The sequence below is a fragment of the Bufo bufo genome, chromosome 9 (assembly GCF_905171765.1).
Source record: "Bufo bufo chromosome 9, aBufBuf1.1, whole genome shotgun sequence".
In the NCBI taxonomy this organism is placed as follows: domain Eukaryota; kingdom Metazoa; phylum Chordata; class Amphibia; order Anura; family Bufonidae; genus Bufo; species Bufo bufo.
The window spans coordinates 216,560,750-216,579,190 of NC_053397.1; the positions used below are offsets into that span (position 1 = coordinate 216,560,750).

At 45.7% G+C, this 18,441-nt stretch overlaps 1 protein-coding gene across 1 annotated transcript in view; it reads left to right on the forward strand.

Annotated features, from left to right (window-relative positions):
• DNAI4 (dynein axonemal intermediate chain 4) overlaps positions 1-15,319 on the forward strand; it is a 35,576-nt gene extending 20,257 nt beyond the window's left edge. The window contains exons 8-17 of the mRNA XM_040408505.1: positions 858-1,052; positions 1,204-1,337; positions 1,419-1,505; positions 2,509-2,660; positions 3,185-3,339; positions 5,734-5,855; positions 6,001-6,099; positions 10,133-10,359; positions 13,292-13,445; positions 15,210-15,319. Coding sequence (XP_040264439.1) covers positions 858-1,052; positions 1,204-1,337; positions 1,419-1,505; positions 2,509-2,660; positions 3,185-3,339; positions 5,734-5,855; positions 6,001-6,099; positions 10,133-10,359; positions 13,292-13,445; positions 15,210-15,260 — 1,376 coding nt within the window. The 3' untranslated portion in view covers positions 15,261-15,319. The remainder of the gene's footprint in view (positions 1-857; positions 1,053-1,203; positions 1,338-1,418; positions 1,506-2,508; positions 2,661-3,184; positions 3,340-5,733; positions 5,856-6,000; positions 6,100-10,132; positions 10,360-13,291; positions 13,446-15,209) is intronic.
• Positions 15,320-18,441: the final 3,122 nt, after the last annotated feature.

Sequence of the window (18,441 nt, forward strand, 5' to 3'; positions counted from 1 at the left end):
GTGGAGGAGAATATAAGAGCAAATAGATCACTGCAAAAGGTGCACCACAATAGTATGCAACTGACAATAGATGGCTAAACCCTCACGCTGATGTTAAAAACTGAGATTTTAGCCAATGTATTCCTGTCAGGATCAGGAACATATCGGAGCCCGCGCACCCCTGTGTCACATGGCCTTCTATAGGTGGGGCTCGCAGCCTCCCCCCATTGTATTAGTGATCTTACTTTGGAGGTATGTGGGAGTTTGGCTGTGAGTCGGACCTTGGCACCTATCGGACATTGTTCACACACTATAGGTAGGTTAGCGTTAGGTCCCGCTCTACACTGAGTTACCTTGGCCTGTGTCCCTGCTGTGTGCTGCCCGGCTCAGGTGGCGCGATGATGACCTTGGCGGGGTGCGCGGGCTCCGATGTGTTCCTGACTGGCTAAAATCTCATTTTTTAACATCAGTGCGAGGGTTTATTAGCCGTCTATTGTCAGTTGCATACTATTGTGGGGCACCATTTGCAAGTTTAAAAGTTATCCCCTAGCCGCAGGATAGTGGGTAGGGGATAGCAGGCCTGTCTGATCAACGGGGGTCTGACTGTGGGGTCATGGGTCCCGTTGCCCTTTCCGAATCGCTCGGCAGTTCGAGCACATGTGCTGATGGAAGATTGCCGAACATTGTATCCGCGCAGTCCTATAATGATTGGTTGGACCCCCACTGATCAGGTAAGTTATCCGATCTCCCGTGGATAAGGGACGACTTTTAAATTTGGTCCAACCGAATAGAAATATCTTGACTCAGCGGCCTACCTCAGATTTGTATTTTAGGGGGACACATTTTGAGGTTGATATGTGTTTTGCATCTTTTTTCAGACCTCTTCTCCAGCACCGTCACCGATCTAGACAGATTATCAGTCGTCCATATTCCAGATGAAAGTGAACCAGACGGAAAAGAAATCTTACAATCAGAGAAGTTCCAGCAAGACCTTGTCATCATGGAGCGGGTTGTGGTCGAAAACATATTTCAGGGGAAGCTTGCGGCGTATCGGCAGCTGGCGGTTCTTATTGGTGTGTGCAGCTGTTGTACCCGTTCTCATGTCTTCACTTTTTTTATGTTCGACCTTGTGCTAAAATAAAATAAAAGTTAAACTTTTTTAGATTTGTATTTTACTCTTAGGTGCGGGTACTTCACTTCCTCCTAAAACCATTTATTTTACAGATCCGGACGCCGCAGACGATACAGAGGTCATACCCAACGTCACGTCCCCCAGTTTAGACAGATTGTGGTCTTTTGTTTGTGAGGTGACTAAAGGACACAATGTGAGCAGCACCTCCTGGAACAAGAAGAACCCGGTAAGTACCATCGGAGAAGGTCAGGCCGTCGATCGTCCCCGCCTAAGCTTCTCCAATTAATGGCGCACTCTCCTTGTACAGGATCTTCTTGCTGTTGGCTACGGACAGTTTGGCTATAAAGAACAGAAGAGAGGGCTGGCGTGTTGCTGGTCACTGAAGAACACAACGGTAAGACGTCTTCTTCATTTTATGGTTTCTCCATTCTTGCAGTCCAATAGGATGGAATTTCCAACACAAACGTAACCAGAGCCAAGAGCGCAATAGTGATGACCTGTCCTCAATATAGGTAATTAATATCTGATCGGTGGGGGTCCGATCCCCAGCACCCCCAATGATCAGCTGTTTGAAGAGGCCACGGGGTGCTCCTATGAGTGCTGCAGCCTCTCCTAGGCCAATGACTTCACCTTCATTGGTTTATATAATAATCAAGTGAATGGGCCTGGGCTGCAATACCAAGCACAGCCACTTTACACTGTATGGCGCTGTGCTTGGTAAGGCTACTTTCACGCTAGTGTTTTTGCTGGATCCGGCAGGGCTCAGCAAAAATGCTTCCGTTACTGATAATACAACCATCTGCATCCGGTTGTATTATCTGTAACATTGCCAAGACGGATCCGTCATGAACTCCATTGCAAGTCAATGGGGGACGTATCCGTTTTCTATTGTGGCAGATAAAACTGATCCGTCCCCCATTGACTTGCATTGAGGGTCATGCCGGATCCGTCTTGCTCCGTATCCCAGGACGGAAAGCAAAATACAACATGTTGCGGTTTGCTCTCCGGTCTGGGAACGGAACGGAATGCATTTTGGAGCGCTCCGTTCTGTTCAGTTACGTTTTGTCCCCATTGACAATGAATGGGGACAAAACGGAAGCGTTTTTTCCCTCCCCGTTATTGAGACCCTATGACGGATCTCAATACCGGAAAATATTAACTCTAGTGTAGAAGTAGCCTAAACTGTAAAGACAGCTATTTCAAACATCTGATAAATGGGGTGCCAGGAGTCGAGCCCCCATCGATCAGATATTGATGACGTATCCTGATGATAGGTCATCAATATTTTACTCCCAAAAAACCCTTTAAGTCACAATGCTGCAAACACCTCTTTTCAGAGTGATGCTGCTCCCATGTGGGTGGTATTGTTATTAAGTAAGTATTTTTTTTTTCTTCAGTGGCCAGAGAGGATTTACTACTGTGAGAGTGGAGTGACTGCCTTGGATTTTTCTGCATCGTCACCAAACTTGCTGGCAGTCGGGATGTATGATGGCACAGTGGCAATTTACAACGTGCAGAACAAAGAAAGTGTCCCAGTGCTGGATAGCAGGTATGCAGTAAATAATGGTGCAGTTCCTTTGCCGAGGCACACTAATACCCCCAATACTATGCACCCTATCCTCCTTACAGCTATGGCTACAAAACATGTGATACAATATGATGCAGCAGTGAGTAATGTCCTATTCTAAATAACACTGGGCATCTGTCAGCAGATTGGTACCTCTGACCTGTTGCATGTGCGCTTGGTACCTGACTTCTCCTAAGGTCACTCAATGTACAAAGAGCGTGACAGTTGCAGAGAGAGCAGAGCCTCTAGGGGTAACAGTGACGCCCCCGTTGCTCCTAAAGGCTCATTTGCATATATTAAAACATCACTTTTCTCAGTAATGTTGGGTAATATGAACATTGGACCAACACAGATGCCTTCAGCTGCCAAGAGCACATGTAACAGGTCAGCCGGTGTCATAGGACATGTTCTTGTCCACGCCGATCTCAGGCGTTGGGCCCCTAATGATCATACATTTATCACTTTTTGTGTGGACAGAAGCAACATTTATTTTTGTGTCTTCTTAGTGACAACCCAAATAAGCACACGTGTCCGGTCTGGCAGGTGAAGTGGATCGAACAAGACAGCAGCCTGGGGGAGGATAAAGGGGAGATTCTGGTGTCCATATGCGCCGACGGCAGGATAACGAGGTGGCATATCAGGAAAGGGCTGGATTGTAGCGGTGAGTGTTAAAGGCAGCAAGCGTCCGGCATTGGTTCACGTGGGTCACTTTGGTGTCCTGCTGCTTGGGCTGTGTGCATCAACTTGTGTCGCTGACAGAATGACTTAAAGGGGTTGTCCAGCTTTTGGGACTTGTTTAAAAGACTCCTGCAGCATGTTCTACCTGTTGAAAAAACGAATCTTCACCTGCTCCCCGCCACTCCATTCCGGCTCCGTGGCTCTTTTCAGTGGTATTCTGGTCCCCGTCCTGTAGACTCCGGGTCAAGTGTCCCAAAAACTGGACAACCCCTTTAAGCCCATAGCCTTCTTTGAATTTAGTTTTACAGTTTATATATAGAATTAATCTACACATAATTGTAAATACATTACATTAACCCCTTAATGCAGCCTCTTTTGGGCTCGTTGGTTTTTCATCAGCGTGTTCCAAGAGCCAGAAATGTGTATTTTTATCTGTTGATGTTCGGTATAATGTATTGTATGGCTTTTTTTTATTTTTATCTTTTTTAAATACAGCAGTTTCACCATAATTCTTTTTTGTTTTAGATTTCTTTCCGCGTTCATTGTGCGGTGTAAATGAAATCCATAGGGCTGTACGATTAAGGCGATACCAAATTTCTAACTTTCATTTTTCCATCAATGGAGCTGTCTGAAGGCTTGTTTTCTGTGGGACTGGTTTTAGTTTTGATTGGCACAATTATTTAATTTTTTATTTATTTTACTAATATTTTGTTCTATTATTTGAAAGGCGGGGCGTTCAACAAGACACTTCCGTCATTGTTGTCTTCTTTTTCCATTGTTCTCTGTGCAGGGTAACAACGTGATCATTTTATAGCATGGGTCCTTACACGTGCAGTGATACCATTTATGTGTAGTTTTGTTAGTGTCGTTTTTTTTTCTGTTTTTTTTCCGTTTTTTTTTATATATTTCTGAACATTTTATTTAAAGAGGTTGTGCACTAATTTCCAGACCTCTCAGACTGGTGGGACCTGTGTTGGTTATCATACTTACCTGATCCACGGCGCTGGGTCCTGGCTCATTCACGCCCCATGTAAACTTATTGTTTGACGCCACTGCAGCCAATTACTGGCCGCTGCTCCCATTGCATCATGTCCAATGGTTATATGATGCAAGGGGAGCAGAGCACCGCCACGGCCAGTGATTGGCTGCAGCAGCGTCAAACAGGAAGTTTACATGGAGGGGCCAGAGACAAGCAGCAGAGGCCGGGGAGTGAATAAGCCGGGACCCAGCGCCAGGGATCAGGTAAGTATGATCACCAACGTGGGTCCCACCAGTCTGAGAGGTCTGGAAATTAGTGCACAACCCCTTTAACTTTTCTTATTTTTTTTTTTTTTACTCATGGTAACCAATAACCTATGTAAGGCTACTTTCACACTGGCGTTTTGGTTTCCGTTTGTGAGATTCGTTTCAGGGATCTCAAACGGTTCAAAACGGATCAGTTCAGCCCCAATGCATTCTGAATGGATAAGGATCGGCTCAGAATGCATCAGTTTGGCTCCGTTCCGCCTCCATTCCGCTCTGGATGTGGACACCAAAACGCTGCTTGCAGCGTTTTGGTGTCCGCCTGGCGATGCGGAGCCAAACGGATCCGTCCTGACTTACAATGTAAGTTAATGGGAATGGATCCGTTTTCACTGACACAATTGAAAACGGATCCGTCCCCCATTGACTTTCAATGTAAGTCAGGACGGATCCGTTTTGACTTAGACTTTTTTTTAAAAAGAATAATGCAAACGGATCAATTCTGAACGGATACAAGCGTTTGCATTATAGGTGCGGATCCGTCTGTGCAGATACCAGACGGATCCGCACCTAACGCAGGTGTGAAAGTAGCCTTAAACTCACAAAGGTGTCCAAGCTGTTTATGATGTTAAAGGGGTGGTTCACTCCGGATAATCTGTGTCTATGTCCTATAAGGGTGTGATCACATCACAGAGTGGGAACTGCTGCAAAAAGTGTCTCTTGCTCTGGAGGACTTGGTGCAGCCGGATATTACACATAGGAGACCTATAACACCGCATTTAGGGTCCATTCACACAACAGTATCCGTTTTGCGGTCTGCAAAATTGCAAATCCACAAAACACAGATATCGGCCCACGTTTTGTGGTCCCGCATATTCCGCCTTGCATTAGATATACCTATTCTTGTCCACAAAACGGACAAAAATAGGACATGTTCTATCCTTTTTGCGGGGCTGTGGAAAGAACAGACGGAGGCAGACAGCACGCTGTGTGCTGTCCACATCTTTTGCATCTTTTTAAAATTAATGGGTCTGCATCTGATCCGCAAAAAATGGTCGTGTGAATGGACCCTTACTGCGCACCAGTGACCACAGACAGGGCTCTTGTATGATTGGACATTTTCTCTTTACGGCAGATCTAATGAGGTTGAAGCGCACAGGAAAAGACAGACTGAAGAAGTCCACTGGAGAAAAAGAGAAGAAAGAAGCGTTCATCTCTCGGCAGGCTCCCGGGATGTGTTTTGACTTCCCTCCGATGGTATCTGCTAGTTACATAGATAGTTATAGACCTGTAGAAAGTTGCTGAACTTTTCATGATATATAAGGGAGTCTTCTAATATAATGATTTATTTGTGAGATTTAGTGCCGGTGTTTGCTATGTATGAACATTTCTGTCTTCCCAGGACTCTAACATCTATCTGGCTGGGACCGAAGAAGGACTCATACACAAGTGCTCCTGTTCATACAACGAGCAGTTTCTAGATACATATCATGCGCATAAGGTGAGATGGTGGGAGACGCTCTTCTCCAAGGTCCCTTGTACATTGGACACGTCACAGTTCTGCTTCTCCATTTGTAGTTGTAGCAGCTTTACTTCTCTTTACTTTATCATTTTCTGGGAAACACAGAGTAACAACCACTATGGCTGCCATAAGCGTACCCAGGTTAAGGCTACTTTCACATCTGCGCTTTCCCTTTCCGGTATTGAGATCTGTCATAGGATCTCAATACCGGGGAAAAGCGCTTCCTTATTTATCCCCATTTATTGTCAATGGGGACAAAACTGAACTGAACAAAATGGAATGCACCAGAATGCATTCCGCTCCGTGTGGCTGCATCCCCATCGCAGACAGAATAAGGCTGCAAGCAGCGTTTTTCTGTCCGCGATGTGGTGCGGAGCAAGACGGATCGGTCATGACTCACAATGTAAGTCAATGGTGGCGGATCCGTTTTCTCGGACACAAAAGAAAACAATCGGTTCCCCCATTGACTTACAATGGTTTTAGAGACGGATCCGTCTTGGCTATTTTAGAGATAATACAACCGGATCCATTCAGAACGGATGCAAACAGTTGTATTATGACGGAAGCGTTTTTGCTGATCCATGACGGATCCAGCAAAAACGCTAGTGTAAAAGTTGCCATAGTCTACTTTCACACTCGCGTTTTGGCTTTCCGTTTGTGAGATCCATTGAGGGCTCTCAGAAGCGATCCATTGTAATGCATTCTGAATGGAAAAGGATCCTCTCAGAAGGCAATGGTGTTCAAGACGGATACATCTTGGCTATGTTAAAGATACTACAAACGGATCCGTTCTGAACTGATGCAGACGGTTGTATTATCTGAACAGATCCGTCCATGACGGATCCGCACAAAACGCGAGTGTGAAAGTAGCCTAAGTCCCCCAACTTTCTCAGGCTTCTGAATAGCAGATCCGCCCAGTTATATAGCAATACACCCTCCATGATCATACTGCTGCTGTAGGGCCCTGAATGTGGCAACGCCTGTAGGAACAGTGGCCGTATTGGTTGTTACCCAGCTTTTCCAGAAACGGATGCATCTACACTTAGGCCTCTTTCACACGAGCGAGTTTTCCGCGCGGGTGCAATGCGTGACGTGAACGCATTGCACCCGCATTGAATCCGGACCCATTCATTTCTATGGGGCTGTGCACACGAGCGGTGATTTTCACGCATCACTTGTGTGTTGCGTGAAAATCGTAGCATGTTCTATATTCTGCGTTTTTCACACAACGCAGGCCCCATAGAAGTGAATGGGGCTGCGTGAAAATCGCAAGCAAGTGCGGATGCGGTGCGATTTTCACGCATGGTTGCTAGGAGACGATCGGGATGGGGACCCGATCATTATTATTTCCCCTTATAACATGGTAATAAGGGAAAATAATAGCATTCTTAATACAGAATGCATAGTACAATAGCGCTGGAGGGGTTTAAAACTCGCCTTAATCCACTTGATCATGCAGCCCGGCTTCTCTTCTGTCTTCTTCTTTGCTGTGCACAGGAAAAGGACCTTTGATGATGTCACTGCACTCATCACATGGTCCGTCACATAATCCATAACCATGGTAAAAAAGATCATGTGATGGACCATGTGATGAGCGCAGTGACATCATCAAAGGTCCTATTTCTCAAAGAAGAAGACAGAAGGAGATGCCGGGCTGCGCGATCAAGTGGATTAGGTGAGTTAAATTATTTTTAAATTTTTTTAACCCCTCCAGCCCTATTGTACTATGTATTCTGTATTAAGAATGCTATTATTTTCCCTTATCACCATGTTATAAGGGAAAATAATACAATCTACACAACACCGATCCCAAGCCCGAACTTCTGTGAAGAAGTCCGGGTTCAGGTCTGGGTACCAAACATGCCGATTTTTTTCCTCCCGCACGTGCAAAACGCATTAAAATGTTTTGCACCCGCGCGGAAAAAAACGCAAACATTGAACGCAATCGCAGTGAAAACTGACTTGTTTTAGTGTCAAAATCGCACCATTTTACCATTTTCCCTGAACGCATCCGGCCCCAATCCGCAACGCCCGTGTGAAAGGGGCCTTAAAGAGCTTGAATCTTTAACGTCTTAATAGGAGGAGACAAGGCATTTTGTAATCTTCTTGGAAGTTTTCACAGGTTTAACCCTATCAATGGCTCAACTTTGAAGCACTTGACTTGACACAGATTTAAAATCTGCACTGCAGGTCAATTTACATAGCAGGTTGAGATTTCTTAACATCATTTCCATTTTGCCTGTACGGTAAAATGCTGTGGACTTGCCGCACACAAATCCGCGGCAGAATATCCACAGCGTATCCGTCCTGTGTTGAATGTATAATGCTTTGTGGGTCAGCAGGAGGTTGTACATTAGCTGGGACAATTATGTCCCTTGCAGGCCCAGTAAGTCCATGCATTGCAAAGACAGCCCATTCGAGCATGCAATGCTTCATTTCCCCTGTGGTGGCGCTGCAGGCAAATTGAATGCTTACTGTTCACAGAATACAGTTGATCACTGGATCAATTAGTTTTCATGGACCCTTCTAACAAAAAGGGACTGTGAAATACAGAGCACCCCTATAAGGATAGGACCCACACCGAATGGTTCCTGGCAATTAGACGGACAGTGGATGTTTTATGAAAATATCACGGCTGATTCTCTGATGCGATTATGGGAAGAGCCGAACCTTGTTCCTGGATAATTAGATTTTTCTCATCTTACTAAAGTACATTTCATAGATTGCCTCGCGCTGATTTAATTTATAAATGACTTTATTCAAGCCGAGAGCTGGAGGTGATTCACTTCTGGTGCCTACGTGACCCAAGTCTCTCTGTGTGGATGAGTAATCTGACTTCTAACCATGTCTGAGACCGTGGGATGTATAGGAAGACGTGGGCCTACAGAGACCGTGGATTGGGGTCCCCTATACATATCTGTATCATTACAGAGCAAGCACAGCCCTCCCCCAAATAAAAGGATATGATGTGAAAAAGCGATGACAAAATCTCATTTATTTGTAAGGGGTTATTGGCTTTGGAAACCATTTTTTAGCTGATTGGGCTGCCCGCACAATGGGCACGAACGTGAGTCTTTTATAGGGTTATTCCCATCTTATAAAAAGGATATATCATCATTTATGGGGGGCCAACCTCTAGGAACCCCACAATCCTGAGAATAAAGGGGCTGCAGCACGGCCCTATTAAAGTGAATGGGGCCATCTGCAGAACAGTGAAGTGCTGTCCCTTTATTCTCCGGATTGTGTGGGAACCTGGAGGTTGGACCCCCCCCCCACTCATAAAAGGATATCATATCCTATAGAGATGGGGAATGTCCATTTACGTTAGTCTCTGCTGCCAGAGTTCTTAAAAATAAACTTTTCAGCTATTTCTTTCTTCGTTTTATCTGTTTCTGAGAAAGCTGGATGACAGTGATCATGGCCATTACAGCACCTTGTCACTGAGCCCCCCTAGTTATGCATCAATATTGAGCGGTGGATGTATCACAGAATTACTAGGGCAGGTTTACCGTTCAGGAATCAGAGAAAATCTTCAACAGTGATGGCCAGTTTGCAGTGTTCGCCAGCGAACACATGGGGGCTGCCATCTTTAGTAAGGTAGACTCACCCGTCCGGCGATGCACAGGTAAGGGCTTACCTGTGCATCGCCGGACGGGTGAGTCTACCTTACTAAAGATGGCAGCCCGCATGTGTTCGCTGGCGAACACTGCGAACTGACCATCACTGATCTTCAATGGAAGTTATAATGGTGGCCATATTGGTTGTCACCCAGCTTTCCCAGGGTCCGATACAATGAAAAAATCATTCCCGCAGTTTTGTATAACTAGACAGAAGAGGACGACACAATGATTTACAATTACGAATGATTCTTCCCTTTTGGACACTGAAATGCTGTTTTAGTAAAATTTACATTTCATTTCATGTAAAGGAAAGGAACCAAAAAAGTAGCAAATGTGGATTTTCTTGGCAGCAGCTTGGTACAATGTACGTGTTCTTCTTGACGTGCCTGTAGGGTCCGGTGTACAAGCTGGCGTGGTCCCCGTTCTGTGCAGACGTCTTTCTTAGCTGCTCAGCCGACTGGTGCATCCATCTGTGGCGTCAGGATATCTTAACTCCAGTCTTAACGTTCTCCGCCACGACCAATGCCGTCCATGACATCATGTGGTCTCCGAGTTCACCGCTGGTATTCGGGGCAGTCAATGAGAATCGGGTGGAGATCTGGGATTTAAGTGTCAGCACGTAAGTAACCGAAGAAGTCTAGTATGCAGCTTTCTAACCTACTGTATGTCCTGTTTTAGTTTTTTAAACTTTTTTAAGATCTCTGCTTACTGTCAGTAAATCAATGCAATGGTACGTCCATTGGATGGCACAGAAGCGGGAGCTATGCTGTCAGCAGCGCCATCCCGCTGCAATAGATATGAACTATCCTGCGGAAGGGGATAAGTATGTGATCAGTAGTGGTCCGCCGATCATGAGAACAGGGGATCTTGATTTCCGTAAATGAATGGACCAGTGGTTGGGCATGTCTGCTGACGCTCTATTCATTCTTTTTGGGATAGCGCTCAGCTATCTCCAGCAGCTCCATAGAAGATAAAAGGAGCAGCAATGGACATGCCCAACCGTCTCCTTCATTCAGTGACATCGGCACCCCCATTCACATCAACTGCTGAGACCCCCGCCAACCAGATGCTTTTTCCCTATCCTGTGTATAAGGGATACGTTTATATCTTGGCACAATCTGTTTTATAGGGGTTCTCTGAGACCGGGTGCAGGGGTTAAAAAAAAATATAAAAGATTCACCTGTCGGCCTTAGTGGCCTTATCTTCCGGTTCTGGTCTGTTCCATCTACACGTCACCAATGAGGCCATTGATTGATGTGTGCCATCTACACGTCACCAATGAGGCCATTGATTGATGTGTGCCATCTACACGTCACCAATGAGGCCATTGATTGATGTGTGCCATCTACACGTCACCAATGAGGCCATTGATTGATGTGTGCCATCTACACGTCACCAATGAGGCCATTGATTGATGTGTGCCATCTACACGTCACCAATGAGGCCATTGATTGATGTGTGCCATCTACACGTCACCAATGAGGCCATTGATTGATGTGTGCCATCTACACGTCACCAATGAGGCCATTGATTGATGTGTGCCATCTACACGTCACCAATGAGGCCATTGATTGATGTGTGCCATCTACACGTCACCAATGAGGCCATTGATTGATGTGTGCCATCTACACGTCACCAATGAGGCCATTGATTGATGTGTGCCATCTACATGTCACCAATGAGGCCATTGATTGATGTGTGCCATCTACACGTCACCAATGAGGCCATTGATTGATGTGTGCCATCTACACGTCACCAATGAGGCCATTGATTGATGTGTGCCATCTACATGTCACCAATGAGGCCATTGATTGATGTGTGCCATCTACACGTCACCAATGAGGCCATTGATTGATGTGCGCCATCTACAAGTCACCAATGAGGCCATTGATTGATGTGTGCCATCTACACGTCACCAATGAGGCCATTGATTGATGTGTGCCATCTACACGTCACCAATGAGGCCATTTAAAGATGTGTGCCATCTACACGTCACCAATGAGGCCATTGATTGATGTGTGTCATCTACACGTCACCAATGAGGCCATTTAAAGATGTGTGCCATCTACACGTCACCAATGAGGCCATTGATTGATGTGTGCCATCTACAAGTCACCAATGAGGCCATTGATTGATGTGTGCCATCTACATGTCACCAATGAGGCCATTGATTGATGTGTGCCATCTACACGTCACCAATGAGGCCATTGATTGATGTGTGCCATCTACACGTCACCAATGAGGCCATTTAAAGATGTGTGCCATCTACACGTCACCAATGAGGCCATTTAAAGATGTGTGCCATCTACACGTCACCAATGAGGCCATTGATTGATGTGTGCCATCTACACGTCACCAATGAGGCCATTTAAAGATGTGTGCCATCTACACGTCACCAATGAGGCCATTTAAAGATGTGTGCCATCTACACGTCACCAATGAGGCCATTGATTGATGTGTGCCATCTACATGTCACCAATGAGGCCATTTAAAGATGTGTGCCATCTACAAGTCACCAATGAGGCCATTGATTGATGTGTGCCATCTACACGTCACCAATGAGGCCATTGATTGATGTGTGCCATCTACATGTCACCAATGAGGCCATTGATTGATGTGTGCCATCTACAAGTCACCAATGAGGCCATTGATTGATGTGTGCCATCTACACGTCACCAATGAGGCCATTGATTGATGTGTGCCATCTACAAGTCGCCAATGAGGCCATTGATTGATGTGTGCCATCTACAAGTCGCCAATGAGGCCATTGATTGATGTGTGCCATCTACACGTCACCAATGAGGCCATTGATTGATGTGTGCCATCTACAAGTCACCAATGAGGCCATTGATTGATGTGTGCCATCTACAAGTCACCAATGAGGCCATTGATTGATGTGTGCCATCTACAAGTCACCAATGAGGCCATTGATTGATGTGTGCCATCTACACGTCACCAATGAGGCCATTGATTGATGTGTGCCATCTACACGTCACCAATGAGGCCATTGATTGATGTGTGCCATCTACAAGTCGCCAATGAGGCCATTGATTGATGTGTGCCATCTACACGTCACCAATGAGGCCATTGATTGATGTGTGCCATCTACAAGTCGCCAATGAGGCCATTGATTGATGTGTGCCATCTACAAGTCGCCAATGAGGCCATTGATTGATGTGTGCCATCTACACGTCACCAATGAGGCCATTGATTGATGTGTGCCATCTACATGTCACCAATGATGCCATTGATTGATGTGTAGAGAGCACTTCATATTTCCAGTCCATCAGGGATAGGAAACAGAGGAGAAGAGATCCTGCCACTGCAACCGGGTGCCTGTGATGGGGGGAGCCGGAGAGCCCCTTTAATGTCTAGGGGAATAGGATAGGAGGCTGGGAGAGGGAATAAAGAGGACCGACGGGGTGACTGAGAAATGATACCTAGGAGAGCTAGTATTAGTTGTCAGAAAGCTGCTTTCACTCCATAAATCTCCATAGCCGTATACAGTACAATTGTGTTATCTAATATTGTCCATTATTTCTCTCTTAAAGCTTAGATCCGATCATTGTCAGCTCCGCTAACCCAGGAGTGAAGCTTACCACCCTGTTATTTGCCAGGAATACAGATTGTGTCCTGATAGGAGACAGCGATGGACAAGTCAGTGTGTACACCCTGCGGAACGTGTCTGGCGGAGAAGCGTCACCGGTGAGTCTTGTGTAGACACTGCTGCTCTTCACTAGGTTGGGATAAGCTCGCCCATAGGGATCACTAGACCCCACTGGAGAGTCTCCCCACCCTTCACCCCCACTACCTGGGCTTCCTCCAGCTCGGAACTGTTTTCTTTGGCCACACTCCCTACAATTTTTATTTAATTCTAGGGTTTTGGTACGTTCAGACACCGCAGATTCTACATGGAAAAGTCGGTAAAAATTGCTGTACAGTGCAAGTGACTGGGGTTTTACAAAACCCCATTCCCATACAACATAAACAATCTGTACAGATTTTAGGGGATGCTGCAGATTTCCGAATCCCCAGCATGCCCTATGTATCTCCAATTTTCCACATTCCACATCCATTTGCAGTGTAAAATGTAAGACAAGCAGACTTTGCAGCAGATTTGTTGACTTTTGCAGCAAAACCTGGGAGTGAATTGTACGGCCACACGGCCAGGTGTCTGCTTGCAGTTTTGGAAGCCAAAATCAGGAGTGGATCATAAAAGGAAACAAAAGACAAAGGTCAGATACGACTGCTCCTGTTCTTTTAGCAGAAACCTGACCACGTGGCCGTACCCTCATAAGGCAGAGCAATATGCCGTTCAGGGTTTTTGGAAAGCCGGATGACAACCCACTGTAATGGCTGCAATTAGCGGTTACCATTTTTTAAAGGAGCCATTTATGGCCGAGATCAGAACACTTGTCATATGCGGTGGCCAGAAGCAGTGAGTGGGCTGTGCTATTTCCTTAAAGGGCTTGTCCCACTTCAACAAGTGGCATTTATCATGTAGACAAAGTTAATTGTGATTTCCCATATCGCTTCCTTTTCTGGCTTCATTCATTTTTCCATCACGTTATACACACCGCTCGTTTCCAGAGGTTATGACCACCCTGCAATCCATCAGTGGTGGCCGTGCTTACAAACTGTAGGAAAAAGCGCCGGCCTCTCTGGTGGTCGGGACTGTGGGAGCAGACATGAACTCCAGTATCTGTGCTGCAGCGGTGGCCATAACCCCTGGAAATGAGCAGAGTATAATGAGATGGAAAAATGAATCCAGCCAGCAAAGGAGGCAATATGGACAATAATAATACATTAGTAAGTGCCTTGTATTCACTTCCTCTACATGACACATGTCATTTGCTGAACTGAGAACAACCCCTTTAATTCCCATTTTCTATGTTACAGCGTGGCACTGCCTGCTCGACTCTTCCACCTGAGGTCGGCACATATGACGGGTATTTCGACCTCAGCCATAAATGACTTGGAGGGGAATGCTCTTGATCAGGCATGCTCAACCTGTGGCCCTCCAGCTGTTGTAAAACTACAACTCCCACAATGCCCTGCTGTAGGCTGTTCGGGCATGCTGGGAGTTGTAGTTTTGCAACAGCTGGAGGGCCGCAGGTTGACCATGATTCAGTTGATGATAACCCGCCATCTTAGGATTTGACTTTGCCGATTTGTTTGAACAGGAGGGGAGAGCTCATAAATTTCTGACAAGGCCGAACCCTTCACCCCAAAGTGCACATTTTACTATGTTTATAGGAAGCGACACATAAAAATGACTCGCCTTCTCTGAAAAAAACCCTTTACCCAAGTGACTCGCGGCCTCTAAGTGCGGTTTTATGGTGGACGTCAGGATTTATGAGAAGGGCCCTTAAGCTGCCATGTTAATGATCTGTATAAATCTGCATGTTTTATGGTCGTCTCACCCGCAGACCGTTCCCGCTTTAACCGGACATTTCTTCTCTTCTACAGGTGAACGCTTTATATGAGCTAATTGAAGCGACTCTGGCAAGTCAGCTGTGAGCTCCGGCCAGGAGCGGTGATGTCATCACATGAGGCAATAAAACATCTACATTTCCAAAGTGACCGACTTTTGTGTCTGTTTATGAACGAGGGGCACCTTTACAGGTGAAATGTTCCCACCTATACCCAGCAGGTTAGATCGGAGGGGGGGGGGGGGGGGGGGGGTGAGACCTCTGGGAACCCCACAGTTACTAATTCTTCCCCACCTGGTCTGTAGGAACAGCAAGAGGGGATGGAAGTTCCCCGTTCTACTGATCAGTAGGTATCCTAAAGGTCAGACCGCCATCGACCTAACCCATGTTCACAGCGACAAACCCCTTGAATGTCGGTGAGGACATTTTGCCGCATAGACATAAAAGACTCAGCTACATAATCTCCCAAATCATTGACTGTGGTTGCAACGTCCTGTCCCTCGTAGGAAGAGCAGCTCTGGAGCACAAACTGCTCCAGAGCTGCTCTGAACACTGAACAGAAACATTCTGAATACCTATATACGTTTTACTATGTTGGAGCAGAAATGTGATTTACATTTCGAATAATCAAAAGCGGACAGCACTCCTAGCGCTCAAGATGTGCCGGTGTGCGCCCCCGAGGAGGTTAGGTCCAACTCACCCATAAAGACGCAAAATCTGAAGCAAGTGATGCGGGGAGCACCCCAAATACCTTGCAGAAAGGGTTCTCTATTATTCCAGATGCATCGTTTCAATTGTCACAGCTTTTATCAAGCATGATGACAGCCGAAAACTTGCATCTGGAATAAAGGAGGACTACTTTTTGCAAGATATTCGGAGTGCTCCCTCCATCCCTTGTTTTGCGTGATTTTGTTCTTCACTCGCCTCTTGTCCAAGGACTAAGCAAAAATGTCATGTTCTTTTTACACTTCCTGTGCTCCCGGCATGTTCTTGAGGGGTAAAGTGAGAAACCCCTGGCTTAGACCCGTCGCCTCTGCCTTGAGATCACTGCTGCACCTAAGAATTTTGGAGAGTCCGGACTATTTGGAAACCCCTCAAACCTCCTCAATATGTCATCGGGAAACTATTTCCATTATAGTCTAAAACTGCTGATAACATTTTAGATAACTGTCTCTTTTTGAGATTATTGGATGTAGTGGGCATGCTCTTTGACATGCGCAGGCAACTAAAAATCTATCAAATGGGGAAAAAAGAAATCACTCAGTGATCACTTGCACCCAGTATGGTTAAAGAGGACTTTTCACCGCTCCTCACATTCCTGTTTTAATAGCTTCATGCATCCCCCATGTAATGACGATTCTGGAGCATCTCTTCTTACGGCTCTATGTAGTGCCGTTCCTTTATCATTTCTACTAGAAGTTAGGAGTGAATTGCTAGCAGTCTGCAGTAAGGGTACAGAGGGGCGGTAACCAGTTGGGGGTGTGTCCCTGCACAGACTGACTCTATCCAATCAGTGCTGCCATTTTCAGTCTGTGCAGGTACACACCCCCAAACTGGTTACCGCCCCTCTTTACCCTTACTGCAGACTGCTAGCAAGTCACTCATAACGTCTAGTAGAAATGATAAAGGAACGGCACAACTTAGAGCCATAAGAATAGACGCTCCAGAATTGTTGGTACGTGGGGAATGCATGGAGATATTAAAATGGGCATGTCAGGGGCGGTGAGAGGTTCCCTTTAAGCAGTCTCTCCTGTAATACTTGCCTTTGAGACGATCTCTTTTTTAAAGTCAATTATAATACAGGAGAAACGATTCACTTTTTGACCTGTGAGGTTTATCTGGGGAAGCCAAATGTTTGTTTTCTGCATAGAACAGTTCCTGATAAGATCTGTTATCTGAAAACTCCATCAATGGGAAATCCTTTTATGACAGGTAATGACGGTTTTATGCCATCAAACTGAGATATTGTGAAAATCCGACATTTCCATACCCCAGGGGGGAAGGGCTCCTCCAACAACATAATAGGAAGAGAGATCATCTTGTGTATGTTTGTAAATTTGCTCTTCCTTGAATTAATTCTTTATCTCTTGAGACCATTTGGACTTAAGAAAATTAAGGCTACTTTCACACTCTCGTTTGGTGCGGATCCGTTCAGATAATACAACCGCATGCATCCGTTTAGAACGGATCCGTTTGTATTATCTTTAACATAGCCAAGATTGTGTCAGATTCTATTGCACCAGATTGTGTCAGTGAAAACGGATCCGTCCCCATTGACTTACATTGTGTGTCAGGACGGATCCGTTTGGCTCAGTTTCGTCAGACGGACACCAAAACGCTGCAGGCGGCCTCCAGAGCGGAATGGAGACTGAACCGATGCATTCTGAGCGGATCCTTTTCCATTCAGAATGCATTAAGGGCAAAACTGATCCGTTTTGGACCGCTTGTGAGAGCCCTGAACGGATCTCCCAAACGGAAACCAAAACCCCAGTGTGAAAGTAGCCTAACCCAGAAACTGACATCAACTTCTATGGGATGTAGTGGGCATGCTCTATGGCCTGTGCAGAGGTCATGGTGCAGGTAGGAGCTCTCACCAATAGCTATGGTCGGTGGTGTTCCTGTGTTATCTGCCTCCATCATAATAAGGAGGGGTGTTACCGTTTATTGTAAGCAAGCCCTCTGATAATGAGATGACTACTGACCCAACGTACACAGCTGTAAAGTGACTGGAACAGCCAGTGTACAAGACCTCCAATATGTAAGGATTTTATGAATATGGATGATGTGGAAAATAAAAAGAAAACTAAATTTTTTAATAATCACCTTGCTTTCAACAAAGTCACTTCTGAGTGTATTGGCAATTATAGGTGTAATAACATTTCTGGGGGAGATAAGGGCGAGGGGTATTAGTAGTCAGTGAGGAGAGGCAAAATATTACACTGCCTTGTGCCTCGGGGTCTGTGGAGAGCATCGCGTTGGGTACCGTGATGGCGTCAGACAAATGATCAGATGCGAATAGATTTTTAGCTGTTGTTTATGTCATATGTGCTTTTTTACCTGGTTCTCCCCCTGGAATAGAAGAAATAAGTACCGTACCCACCATAGCATCTCCCTGCGGAGTATCAGATCTTATCACCCAGACATGATGATATGAATACAAGTTATGACAGGTATCTGGGTTTTTTGGAAGGTAGAATAGCAATTAAAGGGGTTGTTCTTGTTCAGAGCTGAACCCGGACATCCCTCCATTTCCCCCCGGCAGCCCCCCT